Source organism: Heteronotia binoei, chromosome 16 (genome assembly GCF_032191835.1).
Source record: "Heteronotia binoei isolate CCM8104 ecotype False Entrance Well chromosome 16, APGP_CSIRO_Hbin_v1, whole genome shotgun sequence".
Classification (NCBI taxonomy): domain Eukaryota; kingdom Metazoa; phylum Chordata; class Lepidosauria; order Squamata; family Gekkonidae; genus Heteronotia; species Heteronotia binoei.
The window spans coordinates 23,859,763-23,876,558 of record NC_083238.1 but is presented as its reverse complement, the minus strand read 5'-3'; the positions used below and the strand labels follow the sequence as shown (position 1 = coordinate 23,876,558).

At 54.8% G+C, this 16,796-nt stretch overlaps 1 protein-coding gene across 1 annotated transcript; it reads right to left on the bottom strand.

Moving 5' to 3' along the window:
- Positions 1–388: 388 nt before the first annotated feature.
- TBR1 (T-box brain transcription factor 1) lies at positions 389–11,343 on the bottom strand. Its single transcript, XM_060257144.1, is given in 17 exon segments — positions 389–439; positions 442–507; positions 509–550; positions 552–748; positions 836–890; positions 892–924; positions 927–1,058; positions 1,060–1,089; positions 1,091–1,174; positions 1,212–1,382; positions 1,384–1,450; positions 6,855–6,916; positions 8,195–8,353; positions 8,795–8,916; positions 9,312–9,466; positions 10,313–11,111; positions 11,190–11,343. Coding segments are annotated over 17 exon segments (2,379 nt in total).
- Between the last annotated feature and the right edge of the window lie 5,453 nt (positions 11,344–16,796).

Genomic DNA, 16,796 nt, shown 5'->3' with positions numbered 1-16,796 from the left:
CCTCGAGCCGTTCCAGCCGCTTGGGCCTAGGCGACGACTATCCCTGGGACCTGGGGGCAGAGGGGCAGGCAGGGGCGCTGCGGACCAGTCTTGCTTGGGGGGGAGGGGTCATCCGCCTGCCGGGCCCAAGCGGTGGCAAAAGTCTGGAGTCCTGCGGGCTTGGAGGAGGGCGGTTTTGCTTGGAGGGGGGGGCTTAACCAAGAGAGAGAGGCGGGGGGTCGCAGGGGGGGGGAGAGGTCGCCGGCAAGGGCCAGGGCGGGAAAAGCGGTGAGCCGAGGCGCAGCCGCAGGCGCAAGGCCAAGCGAAAGGGCTCTTCTGGACCAGCACGGGGGGGGGGGCGAGGGGGGGCGCTGGCCTGCCCTGTCTCCTCCTCCTCCCCCCTGGGGGTCTAGCTGTGGGCGTAGAAGCCGTAGTAGCCGATGTCCTTCGGCGGCAGGCGGCGGCGCAGGTCTTGTCGCAGTCCCGGGGCGCGAGGGAGGGCTCGCTCTTGAGGGGCGAGGAGCTCTCTCGAGGCGGGGGTGCCGGCGGGGGAGAGGCGCCGCCGCTTGGCCTAGCTCGTAAATCCCCGAGTCGGTGGAGTCGATGGACTTGATGGATGAGACGAGGGTAGTGTCATCGATCTCAGCTGGAGTGTCCGGAGGTCGGACAAGTCCTTGGGCGGCTTGGAGTCCTCGGCGGGCGGGCCGGCGGGCGGCGGCGGGGGCGGCGGCGCCACCACCAGCGGGGAGCGCTCGGCCCGCCGCCAAAGCTGTCGCCTTCTCCCTCGCCGCCGCTGCCCGCCCCGACGGCCAAGTAGGGGTTGCTGTTGGCGCCGGCCCCGGCCGCTCCCATCCGCCGCCGTTGGGCCAGCACGTCGAGAGCGACTTGGCGGCGCAGTACTGCGGAGGGCCTGCGGGCGCCCCAGCCCGACGGGTCCGGGTAGTAGGCCCAGCCGGGCGCGCCGTGCAGCCGGCGGCCTGCAGGGGGAGCGCCTTGACGCCGGCGGCCGCGTAAGGAGAGCAGGGTGGCGGCGTTTGCCCGCCCAGGTCGCCGGCCGGGTCGTAGGCGGAGAGGCGGCGGCGCGAAGTCCAGGCGGTTGTTGGCGGGCGTGAACGAACCAGCGCTGGGGCGAGGGCGCGCCGGGCTCCTCGGCTTGCTGGGGCGACAGGAGGCCGTTGGGGTGCGCCACGCTCCGCTCGGGGCCCCCCACGCCCGGACCCCCCCACGCCCGCCCCGCCGCCGCCCCCGCCGCCCCCGCCGGCCCCCGGGTGGTGGGGGTGGTGGGGGTGGGCGTGGTGGGGGTGGGGGTGGAAGCCCCGCGACTTGGCGTAGTTGCTGACGAACTGGTCCTGCAGGAAGGAGCCCGCCGCCGCCGCCGCCATGGCGTAGCGGGCGCCGGGCACCGATCTGCGAGCGGGGCGAGTCGTTGGGCGAAGGCGTCAAGCGGTCCATGTCGCAGCCCGTGTAGATCCTGCCGGGGAGGGGGGCACAGAGACAGGAGGGAGAGAGAGGAGGGGAGGGCGTGAGAAGGAGCCCAGAGAGACCCGCCATCGCCCGCCTAGCACCCCCTCCAGAACCGAGAGTCTGTGCCTGCGGAACGCCACGCCCACTGGCCTTCCCAGGCAAAAGACCGGGCTGAGCCATTGTGCTGAGCCCGGTCTTCTGTCCTGGGAGTTCCATCCCATCGAACTCAATGGGGCTCTCTCCCACCGCGCCCAGTAAGTACGCACAGGGACCTCATCTCACTTGGGAGGGAGTTAAACCCCATAAAACTGAATGGGTTTTCTTTTTCCTGAGTTGCCCAGGATCCGGCTGCGGAATTGCAGACACACCACAGAATCTCAGAACCCCGCGGGGGTGGGTTGGTTTCCGAATAATACCCTGACCCCACCTGCCAAAGAGACATGCAATGCACTGAGGGCGTCATTCGCGCAGGAGCGGATAGCAGGTTCTGGGAACCCGTTTCCGAGGTCAGCAAATTTCAGCTAAATCACCAAGAATGCCTCTGCAGATGTACAGAGGTCTCTTCTAGTCTCCCTTCCCGGTTATCACAAGCGCAGCCAGAGAACCACACCCAAACTTTCCAGGCTAGCCGGACCGTGCCGGGTTTTTGTCAGACTCCTTAGGGGGTTTCCTGTTCTGTAGCTCTGCAGAAATCCAGACCTAGCAGTCCTGGGGCGCACTTCTCGAATTTCTGCCTGTTGAACACATCTTAAAAGGAAACCTGCCAGGAAAAGGGTGCCGGCTGGACTAGAACCCAGGCCCTCCTAAGTTTAGAACCTAACCACTTCTGCAGAGACCAATGGAAATTACAAAAAAGAGCTCAAATCTGTTGCTTGGGGGAGCAGAAAGCTGGGTTCGAAAAATGAAATAAATGCAATAGTCATATTTTGAAATGACACCAAAGTTCCAATAAATAATTATGTGGAGACATTATGGGGAAAGACGCTTTAGAAAACTGGGCGGGGGTGGGAGAAAGAGAGAGGCCTGGCCGGGCTATTTTCGTCTTCCCCGTGATTCCTACTGAACTCTCGGCTAGTGGACCAGATTTCCAAAGCAAACCTGGATCTTTTATGGATTAATGCTTACAGCCTGAAGTTTCAAACGCCTAGGTTCTAGTACAATAAATGCATGCATTTGTCCAGAAAGGTCAAAAAGAGAAAAAAGCTTTAAATTCCGGTCCAGTCTCCAGTTTCTCTTTCTCTCTCCACCGTCCCCCACGACTAAGAATGGAGTCTGTCGGCTCCCTGGGAGACCAACTAAACAGGACAGTCGAGCGAGGCCTGTCCCAGTTAGAAAACTCTGCAGCTCTTTTACCCCTATGTAGGCCGCAGCCATGACTGCCGGGGCCACGTTCGAACGACTGGACCATTGGTCGCGACTTCGCTGGCCATTACTTGAGCCAGGATTCGAATTAAGTATTCTGGATGTTTAGGAATGGGAGAATGAATGGCGAACTGGGGGTTGAGAAGAGGCGTTCCTACTGACTCAAAAACCCAAGGCGTTCAGAAAACAGAAGTGTGAAAGGTTCTAACGCTTGTGGCATCTAGAACCCGATTTAATGTTCGGAGACAAAAGCCCAGAAGAGAAGCGAATCAAAACTGGGAAAGCGGGGGGGGGGGGGAGAGAAACCCAGAATAACCTAGGTTGTGTGGCCAGATGTTCTGGGAGAGCCTCGTTATCCTAGAGTCCCAGAATCCCCCTTCCTTCAAACTGTGTTAGAATGCCCAGGATAATGCCTCATTCCAAAACATCACAGAAACATAAGATCTATCTCTTGTTTCAGACACTTCTGCTTAACAACCCCCCCCCCGCCCCCTTAGAAATTGTTAATCGAATCACTGGGCAATCAAGTGACAGGAGGAGAGTTTCTTGCAATCTAGCCATTTTCTCCTGCAAACTAAGAACACAGAAGGATCTGGATTTTCTAAATCTGTCTGGGAGATTGAGGAGCCAAAGCAGAACAAGACAACCCTGAAGGCCAGGGGCCCTGGAAGTGACCTGGAACCTCCCACAACAAACAGGCCAGTCCCGTTCAAACCAACCGAACCCCTGGAGAAGCCCTAGAGCTTCAGACAAGGCAGCGCACCTGGAGATCCAGAGAGGAAGAGGATCGCTGCCTGGCTTGGAGCCCAGGATCCAATCAACTGAGTCCTCATCTGCTTGATAACTAACCCAGACAAGGAAACATTGGATTACGTCAGGCTCACTAAAGTACATATACTTTCCCCCATCCCGTATAGATATATATTAAAAAGGCTTTAAGGCATGAAAATATACAGCGACCGGTTTCCCTTTGCCAAATGCGGGTCTTTTCCATTCTTTCTTTTTCTTTTTCTTTTTCCTTTTTTTTTTTTTTAAAACCCCGTTCTAGCAGTGCGTAAAGATCAGGACGGAGTTTATATTTAATTTTAAACAAGGCCCCCCCTCCCGTGCTCCAAGAATAAGTCTGCCAGCGTGGCAAATTGACCGAGGCCCAAATACACTCAACAGGTACTCGGGGGCCATTTGTAACAAACAGCAGGCCCAAACCATCTGCAGAGCGCTCGGAATAGACGGCTTAACGAAGGCGAGTGGCAGGGCGAGGAACAGCAGCCGTGGCTGCGAGTCAAATTGAAATCACTCCGCTCATCAAGTGCCCGCGGAGGGCGTTTTAAGGGGCAGGCGCTTGATCGCACCCTTTTCTCCAATGGAATAATCAATCCGGGCGAGCTACCTGCCCTTGATTGGCAACTCAGAGTCGCTAACAGGTTAGGACGCGGGACCTCTGCCAGTTCCAGGCCCAGGGGCTCTCCCGTGGGAAGCAAGGAGGGAAGGAGCCCCGGTTGTTGGACGCTATGCCTGCCTAGTTTGCCGCTCCAGTTAAGTATTGGTGTTGACAGCGCTGTAGCGGTAATGAGTGGCTTTGGCACGGATCTGTTACGACCCATTGTTTCTTTGGGCGTTCTTGGGGGAGTGGGGGCGGGTTGGTTCCTGCGATCACGCCCGTTTGCGTGACACCTTCGTTTAAAGAAAGCTAAAAGTCTCAATAACCCTGATCTGCATGGGCCAAGCTAGCCCGATCTCGTCAGATCCCCGACGGGTCGGCCCTGGTTAGAATTAGGACGGGAGACGATCAAGGAAGCCTTGGGTTGCTAGGCAGAGGCAGGCAACGGCAAACCACCTCTGAACGTCTCCTGCCTTGAGACCCCGACGGCGTGCCCCTAATTCGGCTGCGACTTGACCCACACACGGTCATCTCAATAAGGGGCGGAGAGGGGTCACCCGGTCGTGTAAAAACATAACTAAGCCCTGTCGAAGCTAATGATGCGCTTCTAGAATCAGGCCTACAATACTCGATCCCAATCTATACCGGCAAATTCTTTAGGAGCCTATCCTAATTTTAAACTGCCTCGGGAGCCGATCCTTTGCATATATTATATATGCAAAGTTTATGGATTTCAGGCCAGATTGGTGCTTTAATTAACCTCCTGAACTCCCCCCCCCCCCCCCCCAATTATCCAGTGGATGCTGTAAGCAAATTTAAGGCGCTGAGCTGCTGCTTCAACCGCTTTGCTTATTCTGGGCTAAATTCGCAGATTTAAATCGAGTTCGCTCCTTGTGGCTTCTGGTCTCAAGTTTGGTTGGGAAGCGATGTCTCCCCGAGCTTCACTGAAGGTGTTGGGGCTTTCCTAAAATTTAGACTCCAGTGTGAAGTTTAAATGTTTGAGGTCAGGTGTTTTAGGAAAGACCCCCTCTGTTCTTCTTCAGCGGAGCCGGTTCTAGAAAGACCCTAGCAGGCTTCCTTCCAGAAGACCAGACCCCAGAGACAACAGGGTCCTTTTCTGATCTGGAAACCCCCTCCTTCAAAGCTGCCGAACTGCCCGAGGAACGCCTACAGTCCGACTGCAGCCCAGTTCACGCTTATTTGGGAGTTAGTCTTGTTGCTTACTTCCAGGCGCATAATAGCGCGTCTCCTGCCTGCCGGAGTTTTGCTGGCGCTTCAGCACCATGGACAGCTACACTCCCCTTCCCTCACCTCCCAATTAGGCCAGCGCCTCTTCCAATGGCGGCTTCGAATCCAATGGCCTTTGCTCTAGACCTGTGTGTTGTTTGTCTACTCCCCAGGGCAGGTAAAGGGCAAGGTTAGGGGCTGCCTCGGGTTTTATTCTCGAAGTGAGGAGGAGGTGAAAGAAATCAGAGGCAGTTTTCCTATTAGATCGAATTAGCTGTTAAATGCCTCCTGCGAAACCCAGGCTCTAGGGAAGTCTAGGACCGCTTAGTGTCCTGGAGAAAGCCTAAAGCAGAGTTTATTATTTGAAACAAATTGGAAGTCTGGGGATATACGTACAAAGATCACGTCTAAAGTCCCTTTATGAAAGCTAGCCCTTGCTTTTGCGCAAACTCTGAAATGATTCGGGATTTGGCATCACTCAGAAAACCTGCTCTGCTCTGCTCTTCGGCTGCCGACATCGGCCCCATAAGAGGACAGGATTGTTTCTTGATCCCACCGGCTGGTGACGCCTGGCTTTCATAGGGGAGAAAGGGCCCGCAGAGGACAATTTGGTGGCAAATTCCTGGTTATAGCGAATCGTGGCTCTGACTCCATCCACTGGATCTCTACCCCGCCACCGCATTTAAGAAGATGATCAGCCTCAGTGTTTTCAGATCGCAGCTGAGCATGCAACCCCCTGTAGACCCATTCCCCGACCCTCGACCCCCCTCCCCCAACCCCCCCCCCCCCCCCCAGCCTTGGGTCTAACTATTGAGCAAACGAATTGCCCCAAAGAACATCAGAGGAAAACAAAGAGACAAGCCACCCTTTATGGAATCAAAAGGAGATGGGGCAGAAGCCTGGGTTCAAATCCCTTCTGGGATTCGCTCCCCAATATTTCGTGAAGAGGGCAAGGCCCTTGAAGGAGGGGCCAGATGCCAATGCGATCAATCAAACAGATCAATAACGACCTCTTCCACAAACATTCGGGATCGTGTCGAGAGCTCCTTCCTTCTGCCATGAACGCTGGCGCCTTTTGCGCAAGGAAACCGAGTAGGGGAATGGAGCGCCCGCCAAGGGTGAAAGCCGGCCGCCGGCTAAGGAAAAGGGCTGCCGGAGATACTTGCCGCCTCCCCCTTCCTCCGCCCCATGGCCAACCAGCGCCGGCCTGGTTTTGTCCTAGCTCTCCCGAAAGAACCAGCCAGCCAGCCAGTCGCCCTCTCCCATCTCCTCCGAGGAGCCTCCAAGGCCGGTTCCTCTCAGGAGAGGAGAGGCGATGGGAACCACAGGCCCGGGTTGCAGGCGCTTCTTCCCCCCCCCCAAGCAAGTCAACAAACTATCCTGAGCTACCGTCTCAAAATGCCGCAGCGGCTCCGGAGGGGCCCGAGGCCGTCTCACTTACGTGTCGTAGTTGTCTCGAAAGCCTTTGGCGAAGGGGTTGTGGTCGATCTTCAGCTGCGTGATCTAGGCCAAGAGGGAAGCAAAGCGTCAGAAGTTCTTCTTCCAGAAAAAAAAATCCACACGAGAGACAAATCTATATTTAAAAACATTCTGTCGTTTAATTTTGGGGTTCATTCTCCACTACCGGACGCTAGAAAAGAGTATTGATTTTTTTTTGGGGGGGAGGGGGTAGACGCAACCCTCCCTCCCCACGAACGAAGGACCCCAAAAACTTAAAATAGAATTTTGGGCAGCTGAAATTGGCACCAACTTTGCGAGATTCCCCCCCCCCCTCCAGTTTGGCGTGGATAGTAATGCAAACAGCCATTCGAGACCGCACGGCATGGCCCCGATCCCGCGCACCTTTCTGTAGGACTAAAGCCCCCACCGGCTAAACATGCAGAGGATCGGGGCCCCAAGGGGCGAGTAACGCCTCCTCACGTGGCCGACACGGCTAGCAGCCAGTTCTAAGAAATGCAGACGGAGAACATCTCGGCATGCAGAGGAAAAAAGAGCGCGCGGGTAGGAAGGCCGGATCGAGAGGCAGGAACGCGCAGCCTCCGAGCCTCCGGCTTCCGCGGCAGAGGGGTTGAAAAAGAAAAAAGGCATCCTCGCTTTTGGGCCACAAAACAAACATATTCCGTGGTGCTGCTATTAAAAATAATTGCTTACAAATTTTGTGAATATATATAGATATACTATACTATATACTAAATTTTGTGAATATATATATACTATACTATGTATAATATACAGCCACAAAATCCGAGACTGCTAGGCATCATTTCAAGCCCTATTTTCCGAAGCGATCTGCTTTTTGCTCGGGTAAACGCTGGCGCCCGGAAACGCAGCGGTCTTTGCAGACGCCGGCAGCCCTGAGCGCGTCAACGGGAAAAGGAAATACTCAGCCATTACAGACCGAAACGCGGTCATAGCAGATCCGGGAGCTCAGACAAAGACAGCGGGAGCCGCAGGATGTGTGTATGGGGGTGGGGGAGGGGGGGTATTCATTTGGGAGCCTAAAAAGGGAGCCCTCGGCTTGGCGTCCTCCTCACCCACCGGGGCCACCACCTCCTGGGACTCTCTTTCTCCAGGTGCTCCCAGGCTCAGGGAAGGAGCTCCGAGCAAAGCCCGCGAGCCGGGCGGGAGAGACCTTGGAAGGGCTGCTTCGAGAGAAGGCCGAGGCTGGGGCTCACAGCGACTCACCCACCCACCCCTGCCTGCCCCGGTGGTTCTCCGATCCTGGGAGGAAATGGGGTGGGGTGGGGGGCTGGAGAAGAAAAAGAAAAGGGCGCTCTTTACATCGGTGTTCTGGTAGGCGGTGACGGCGATGAACTGCGTCTCCGGGAAGGTGAAGGTCTGCACGCGGCCGGGCTGGCTGGTGTCTTCCGTGCCGTCCTCGTTCACCTCCACCACGTGCAAGCGGGGCTGGTATTTGTGCAGGGACTGCAAGACCACCATCTGCCGGGCGGAGGAGACAGGAGGGATGGGGGGGGGGGGGTGGGAAGGCGAGCAGGAGATGGGACATCAAACCAGGGTGGGACAACGCGGGGCTTGGCCGGGCCGCAGCCCCGCCGCCCTCCCCGGCGAGAAAGCCGCTGGCCCGCCAAGGCCCTCTTTGTTCCTCCCCACTCCGCCACGATTCTTCAAGACAGCGACCGACGCGGATCCCAAGCAAAAACCTCCCCTGCTGCGCTCTGGGTCACAGAAGAGGGAATGGGAAGAGGGTGGGTTTCCCGGCCGCCCCCCCACGGATCATCGGGCTTCTCCTTAAAAAAATAATGTGCAAAAACCGATCCGCGGCAGACCCCCCCCCCCCCCCAAAAAAAAAACCCCCACCAGGCCCGAAGCCTCCCCGGGAGCAGCGGGAGGGCTGGGGGGGGGGCTGGGGGCGCCACTGACCTGTCCGTTGTTGTTGGAGGCGCCCTTGTTGTTGGTCAGCTTCAGCTTGCCGAAGGAGATCTCCTGGCGCATCCAGTGGGCCCCGGTGTTGGGCGAGTCCGGGTGCATGTAGACGCGGTTCCCTGCAGAGAGGCGCGTTCGCTCAGCGGAAAGCAAGCAAGCGAGCCGTTGCGCCGAGAGGGAGAGCGTCTCGCCTCCCCGAAATCCCTGGAGGGCCCCTGCCGTGGTTGGCTCAAAACCGAAACCAGGAAAGGATTGAAAATATCGGGGACCCCCCCCCTCCCCTCCAAGGCCGCCCTCTCGACCAGCTCCCCCAGCTCCCCCCCTCTCCCCTTGTGTCCCTGCTCCGGCCAGGCTGCGGCGCTTCGCCCGCCCTTTCATTAAGGCTTCTTCGCACCTCGCTCGGCCGCCTCGGGCGCTCGGCTGCCCGGCTGCGCGCACGTGTGTGTGTGTGTGTGCCTGGGTGTGAGTGCGCGCCGAGTGCGAAGGGCTTGTTAATTGGAAGCGGAGGACTTGCCTTGCACGTTGGTGTCCGCCTTGCCGCACGGCACCCACTTGCCGCCTTGGAATCGCCAGTGGTTGGGGTCGGCCAGGATGACATCCACGAAGATGTTGTAATGCGCCGTGGGATCCAGGCCGGAGATGTTAAAACTCAGGAAGGGGAACATTCGCCTGTGGGGAGGAGGAAGGAGGGAGCGGGGGGGGGGGGAGTTCGTTGGGTTTTTGTTTTGCGTAAAGGGAGAAAATGTCTATAGAATTAGGAAACTGCTGGAAGGCCCCACTAGCCCGCCCCGAGTTCCCCTTCCCGGTCCTCCCCCCTTCCCTTCCTGGTTCGCGGCCGGCCTCGAAAACCCAGAGATGCCCACCGAGAGGGACGTCGGCCTGTCAGGGGAGCCCCCGGGAGTTTAGTTCCAAGGCGCCCCTGGGGAAAAAACCGGCTCCGCGCCTCGAAGGGGAAACGTTCTGCAGGCAGGAGGAAAGGCGGCTCCGGCGCTCTCTGCCCGGCTCGACGGGGCTGGCTTCCGAGGACTCGGGGCACCCGCCGTTTCCCTGCCGGCACTCGGTGGCGTTTCCTCGGAAGCGAGTCCCTCTGAGGCCGGTCGAGGCGCTGGCTCCGAGGAAGCCGGGCTGAGTGGCTCGCTTGCCCAAAGCGCGAAGCACGTTCGGGTAACCCAAAGGCGCTCGGCTGCCCGTCGCAGAGCGCCAGAAAGAAATCCTAAAACGACCCCGCGCGCAAAAGATGCGCCTCGGTACAAATTCCCCAAGTGGGGAGAAGGAAGAAGAAGGAGAAGGAGAAGAATTCGTCCGAGTGGGAGAAAAATGCCGAGGGAGAGAAGGCGCTGCCTTTCCCGAAGAACTCAAGCAGGTTGCCCGCAACAAGGAAGCGAGAGAGCAAAGCGCAATTGGAAAAAAAAAAAAAATGGGAAAAAGTGTTTGGCTTTTGTTGCCTTCGGGGGGGAAAGCGGCCCAAGTCTCGGGGCCGGCGGCTGCTGGGCGTCTTGGGCGGGCTGGGCTTACCTGCCTTGCTTGGTAATGATCATCTCGGTCTGGTGGCGGTGGAACTTGAGCCAGAGGGGCCGGTTGCAGAGGTAGACCTGCGCCTTGCCGGGGACGAGGCCGGCTTGGGCGGAGGGGAACTGGTAGAAGGGCGCGCCCTGCGGGTACGAGTGGCCGTACTGCTGCGGGTAGGGGTAGCCGGCGGCCGGGTAGCCCTGCGGCGCCGAGTTGGAGAGCAGGCTGTTGTAGGCTCCGTTGGCCAGCACCGGGTGGTGGGCCATGTAGCGGCCGGGGCTGGCGATGGAGAAGGCGGCCGCCGGGTTGTGCTGGCCGGGGTAGGGGAACATGGTGGCGGCGGCGGCGGGCGCCGGCGGAGCCGAAGGGGCGGCGGGCTGGAGGGCAGCGGCCGACGACGAAGACGACGAAGAGGACGACGACGACGAAGAAGAGGAGGAGGACGAAGAAGAAGAGGCGGCCGCCGGCGAGAGGAGGTAGCGATCGGCCGCCGCTGCTGCTGCTGCTGCGGCGGCGGCGGCCGCTCCATCGAAGGCGGGCCGGAGGTGCTCGTGGCCGCCGCCGCCGTCCAAGACGACGGGCGAGAGTTTGGTGCGCGCGGGCTGCGGCGGCGGCTGCTGCTGCTGCTGGTGGTGGTGCTGGTGCTGGTGCTGGTGGTGGTGGTGGTGGAGCGGCTGCGCGTCCCCTGGCGGGTCTTTGGAGTCAGGGAAATTGTCTGCCTCGGCCTGATTCGTCATCCCCCCCCTGGCGAGTTTTTTCCGAGGTGAACTTCTCTCCAGGTTGTCAGCCGTCGCGGAGAGGAGGGCTGCTGCTGCGGCGGCGGCGGCGGGGTGGGGGGGAGGAGGAGGAGGCGGCTGCGGGGGGGGATGAAGGTGGGGATGGAGGTGCTCGTGCAGGGCCAGCTCGGAGCCGCCCGCCGTGGGAGGAGGAGGAGGAGGGTAAGCGCTGCCGGGGCCGCCGCCGCCGCCGCCGCTCGCCTGCAGGAATTTCTTGGGCAGCATCATCGACGGAGGCGCCAGGCAGGGCTCCAGCTGCATGGCGGCGGCCTCCCGGGAGGGGCGCCCCGCTCGGCGCGGCGGGGACCGACTGGGGGCTCTTCAGGGGGCCCTCATGCCGGCCGGCCCCGCTCCGTCTCCCGCCACCCGCCCCAGGCGGCTCCCCCCAAGGCCGCCCCGCCCCGCCCCGCCGCCCGGTCCTCCGGAGCGGAGCCCAGATTGGCCAATTGACACCGAGCCGCCGCGATCGGGCGAGCCGCCACTTTTGATCGCCCTGCCTGCCTGCCGAGCGCCTGCAACGGCTCCTGCCATTGGCTCGCCGCTGACAGTAATTTAATTAGATCGACGTTAATTAGGATAATCACCTGGCTCCCGGGCGCGAGGAGCCAGGCGGAGCCAAGCGGGGGGATCGGGGCGCGGGGGCCCCCCCTCTTTTTGGGGGAGGGGGGGGGAGAGAGAATTATTTATTCTCGTGCTTTGTTAGTGATTTCTCCTTTCGCCTTCTTCTGCCTCGTCCCTGCGGCTGATCGTAACCGCGGGATGGGGAAAGAGAGAAGGGGAGACAGAGACAGAGCGGGAGAGGGAGAGGGAGCCCGCGTGCTCCGGCCTGGGCGACCTCCGGAGAGGAAGGAAGAGACGCTGGGGAGACGTCTCCCCCCCCCCCCCCAAGAGCACCTCGCCCCCTTTGCTCCCCGCTTTTTAAGCAAGGTGTCAGGGTCCCCCCTCCCTTCCCTCTGGAGGGCGCACTCGGGGCTGGGCTCCCCCTCGCAGGATCCCGGGGACCCCCAGGGCTGCGGCTGGCCTGCCCCCCCCCCGTCTCCCCTGCGCTCCGAAGCCGCCGCTGCCTGCCTCTCCTCTGGGGCTCCCTGGGAAAGGAAGAGGGGATGGGCCGCTAGGCTCTCTCGCTCTCTCTCCCCTCTCAGTCCGATCCCCCGGCAGACCCGCACGGGGATTTCTCTCGCGCTACAGCGCTCTGGTCGCCGGTGAGAAGGAGGCGGAGGTTGTGGAAATACCTGGGATGATTCCTAGAAATAAATGGCAGCTTCTGAGAAAAAGACGGGAGAGGGCCCAGGATTTCCAAGGCACACCGTTGGTTGGTTTGCGTGATTTTTTTTTTTTAAAAAAAAAAAACAAAACCCAAACAAATCCAGACAGATTTTGGGAAGGCAGATTTCCTTGCGGTGGGATTTCCTCCACTCTCCCTTGAAATCAGTGGGACGCGCAAGCGTGTGCCTAAGCAAGCTTACTCAAACGGAAGCGCCTAGTCAATTTCCTTAGGATTTCAGCTTTTGCTTTTGCCTTTTTTTAAGAAATAAAAAACAGCTTTAATTTGTCTGGATCGCGGCCCAGGATTTAAATTAAATGGGGAGACTAGGAAAAGACCTTTCAGAAATCAAAATCAGGCTGAGAAGAGGCTTAACTGCGGCGCAGACAAAGATAGAGCGCTTGGCGGCTTCCTCCGGCGGCTCCCCTTTCTGGATTCCCTTTATGTTGTGGAATGGAGGCGGCTCCCCTGACTGGCTAGCAGATCCACCAATCCCAGGATGGCAAATTGGGCCCCGATGAAGAGAGGCAGAATCCTAGGAGACTCCCCCCTTCCGGAGAGAGCTGGCCACATGAACCCAGCACGACAAAAGCAAAAATAAGTTGCTTGTGGGTCCTTAAAGACTGCCAGAGATTTATTGTGCACGAAAGCTTCTGCTGTAAGGGTGGTAGGCGTCATGATACTACCAGATTCCTGTCTATCTGTCCATCTACCTATGTCATCTTCAGCATCCATGCTGAAGAGATCTGTGTAACCGGGTATACTACATAGCGAATGATGGCAAGTTCTAATAAAGTTACTACCGTCCCTGTGGATTTCAAAAGGACTCCAGGGACACCACCGGTTCATTTCCCTCACCGTTTCTAAGGCATCCCATTACAGAGGGGAGGGGGAAACGCAACATACAAAACTAAAATAATAATAATAATAAATCTCCTGTCCTACAAATTTTGATACTGAAATCTCCACGTTTTTTGTCTACATCAACATTTTCCATTTTAATTGTATTCTATGTGCAATTTAATTCGACACCATCCTATTTTATATGCCACAGTTGTGGTTTAGAATTGCTTTATGGTGTGGGGGAAGTGGAAACATACAAGAAGCCCCTGTGCATCCTTTGGGAACAGGCCTCTGGACTGGGGGAGGGGCGGGGATCAAAATAGGCCATCCCATTAATTCTAAGAGCTGGCAAACTAAGCCAAGGAAGTGGAATGTATTGGATTGTATTCATTTGGAAATTGGGATCAGCACTCTTTTGGGGAAGTTTGTACAGGTCAGTATCCACTCAAGAATAAAATAAATCAACTGATCATGGAGAAGATACAGGTCAGTTCTCTGCATCTGACATTTATCCTAAGACTGCGTCTTTGGATGAGAAATGGCTTCCATATCTCGAATACATGATGTCTCATGAAATCTTACCACTTAACCTAATCTACCTTCAATTTATCTTTCTTTACCATCTTTGCTACTATTCTTTTCCTTTTTACTTTTGTTGGGCTTGGGATGGAGCAAGGTAATGTTCCTAGATCACCAAAAAACAAATGTTAATACCATAACACTCTTAATGTTATAGCAGACTGGAATTTATATACCAGCATTTAGGTAAGAACTTCTCTCTGAATGTAACAATAGTTTTAGCTAACGTATTATGAAGTAGTTATGCACAGTGGTCTTTCACTGAGTGATGCTTCATTTCTATATGTTCTTCACTTGTTTAGATATACTATGTTAATTCCTGTATACATCAATAAACTTAATTTGAAACTGAAAAAAAAAGAATAAAAGAGCACAGACACTCAAAATAGTAACATCTGAAAACTATACTGCAACAACAGGGTTTTCAAAGGGAGACTCCAGTGTGAAAGTGTTTGAATTAGAATTCATTAGAAAATTTCAGAGGAGCGGAAAACAGCGATGGGTTATGCCCTCTCTCTTTTGCTTTGGACACATCCTCTGGATTCTGTCCCATTTTACACGCTGATGCTTTGTCTCTTGTTATGCTTAATGGGGAATGGCTCATATTCAAACAGATATTTGAACTTGAATTCATACGTGTTCTGAATCACAATGATGTACATCTTCAACAATTTCTTAAATCTGACCTTTTGGCCCATGAAAGTTTATACTACAGCATATTTGCTGGTCTAATATACTACATTTGATGCCGTAGAACTTGGGATTTAGCAGTGATTGGGAGTGGTTGTCTCATCTAAGAAACAATCACTCCACTTTAGACCAATGGTCACACATTTGAAGTGGGTGATAGGACACTGTATTGGCTTCCCCCAACCACAGGCTTTTAGCAATGAGCTAAACAAGGCAATTAGGATCAGGGAAGTGTTTGTTTCTTCCTTGGCAATAGTTCATTCTTTATTCTCAAGCAGCAACATCTCACACATGAGCTGCACAGGGCTTTTTCAGTGGTGGCACCTCACCTTTAGAAGTAGAAGGCACTCCCCCTTGAGGCTCACCCAGCACCTATCATACTGTCTTGTAGGTGCCAGGCCCTGAACTGTTCTTTTTTTACCAGTTTTTAAATCTAAGGGTTTATTCTTCTTCTTAGCTGTTTTATGATCTGCAGCTGCTTTACGGTATGATCATGGACTTTTTAGGGTGCTTAGTAGTTCTTTGATGATGTTTTTAGGCTCCTGGCTTATGTGGAATGGCTTGGTTTTAGCATTGTTCATTTATTATTTTTTTTAAAGATGATTTTATGGTACTATTTTTACTTTTTAAGTATCTTGTAATATGCATGTCCTACATGAAGAATCCCACCTAGGCTGAACATCTAGCCGTTACATCACGTTTGTCACAGCTGAATTGTGAGCAGATTTCAGATGGGTTATTCTAGTAGTATAACCACTACCTCCACAGAGGAGAAAAATGTAAGAAAGAACAATGAAGGAAGGCTCACAAAAAAGAAGGAAAAGGGTCCAGAGTACTTGAAGATCTATCACTGCCTGCATCAAGTTGCCCAAGTTCTGTGGTAGATGGATGGCGTCATTCTCAGGGAACCCCCTAAGCTGATGGGAATCTGGAGGAGGACCTTTTCCACCATCATCTCCAAGCGCTGTAATTCCTTTCTTCAGGATGTGACCTTGGGGCCATTTGTACAGCCTCCAAGCAAGCGAGACACTTCTATTCTGAAAGTCCTTTGAATTAACTAATGGAAAGTGAGGCAGCCATTGCTTCTCCTGCACAAGTTGTGTTTTTATGAAATTTAGCAGTCTATTTTAATTATTAGCTAGTCACTTTAGGTACCAAATGTTGGGAGATTTCAAGGTCCAGGAAAACCTGGGGCCCCCTACTAACAATCTATGGGCTGGATTAAGGCTGGCAAGAGAGTTTTCACAACCAGACAATGGTTTTACCTTAGAAACTATTTATTGGGATAGAATACCTTTTATTAGAATTAGAAATAATTATTTTAATGCAAAAATCTCAAACACATAACGTTCTAGTATGCAGCAGATAGAATTAATCCAATTAACCAATTACCCAATTAGAGTGCACTATAATTCTATAGAGGATATATATCTTGGTTGCTCTGCCAAGGTCCATAAGGAGGGTGTTTGCCCAGAACAACAAGGAACAAGAAAAAACTCAGATATTAAGTACCTTTTCCTATCCATAGGAGCTAATGTAACTGTCAGATCTGTGATGAGCATCTGGCGTATTTGACAAAATCCAACCCCTTTCATACAGTAAGGCATGAACTTTGCCTCATTCTATGAGGTCAAGAAGTCCAAGCTTTCCTGACGTCTCTTCAAATAACAATTTGTATATTATCAGTGGTACTCTAGGTAACCTCTCTGTGTCAAGAGGAAACCATCGAGACACATAGATATTATGACTCCAAGGCTAAAATTAAAAGATGTCACAGATCTTCTAGAGCAGAGTGTACTGACAGAACAGGCCAGGGTTGAGAGAGAGATGCAAGCCTTATGGGAAAAAGAACCAAACAGAAATGGCTACCAGACAGGAATTGGCCTAGTGGAATTCTGCCGCATCAAGAAAAGGCAACACAAATGACTAAATAAATGAGAAGCCTAGATAGACAGAAGTATGTATTTACCACATTTTTATTCTGCCTCCAGAGCACAGTGTATATGGTTTTCCTTTCCCCTGATTACTGCCACAACCCTATGAGATCGCTGGTCTGAGAGTGTGTTGGTTGGAAAATCAATTGATGAGATTTATGACCAAAGAGGGATTTGGATATCTCTAACTAGTGATCCTGAAAATGGTGCACATGGGCATGACTGTGCCTGCTGATACCTTTCCGGGCAGCCAACAATTGTTTTTAGAAGGTGGGCGGGTCTTGGTGAGTCTTTTGACCAGCAGGACTTCTGATTGGCCACTGGAAATCTAACTGGCTGTGCAAATTTTTGTAGATGTTTCTTCAGCAACAGCTGTTACCAAAACATATGGATCTTTATTGTGT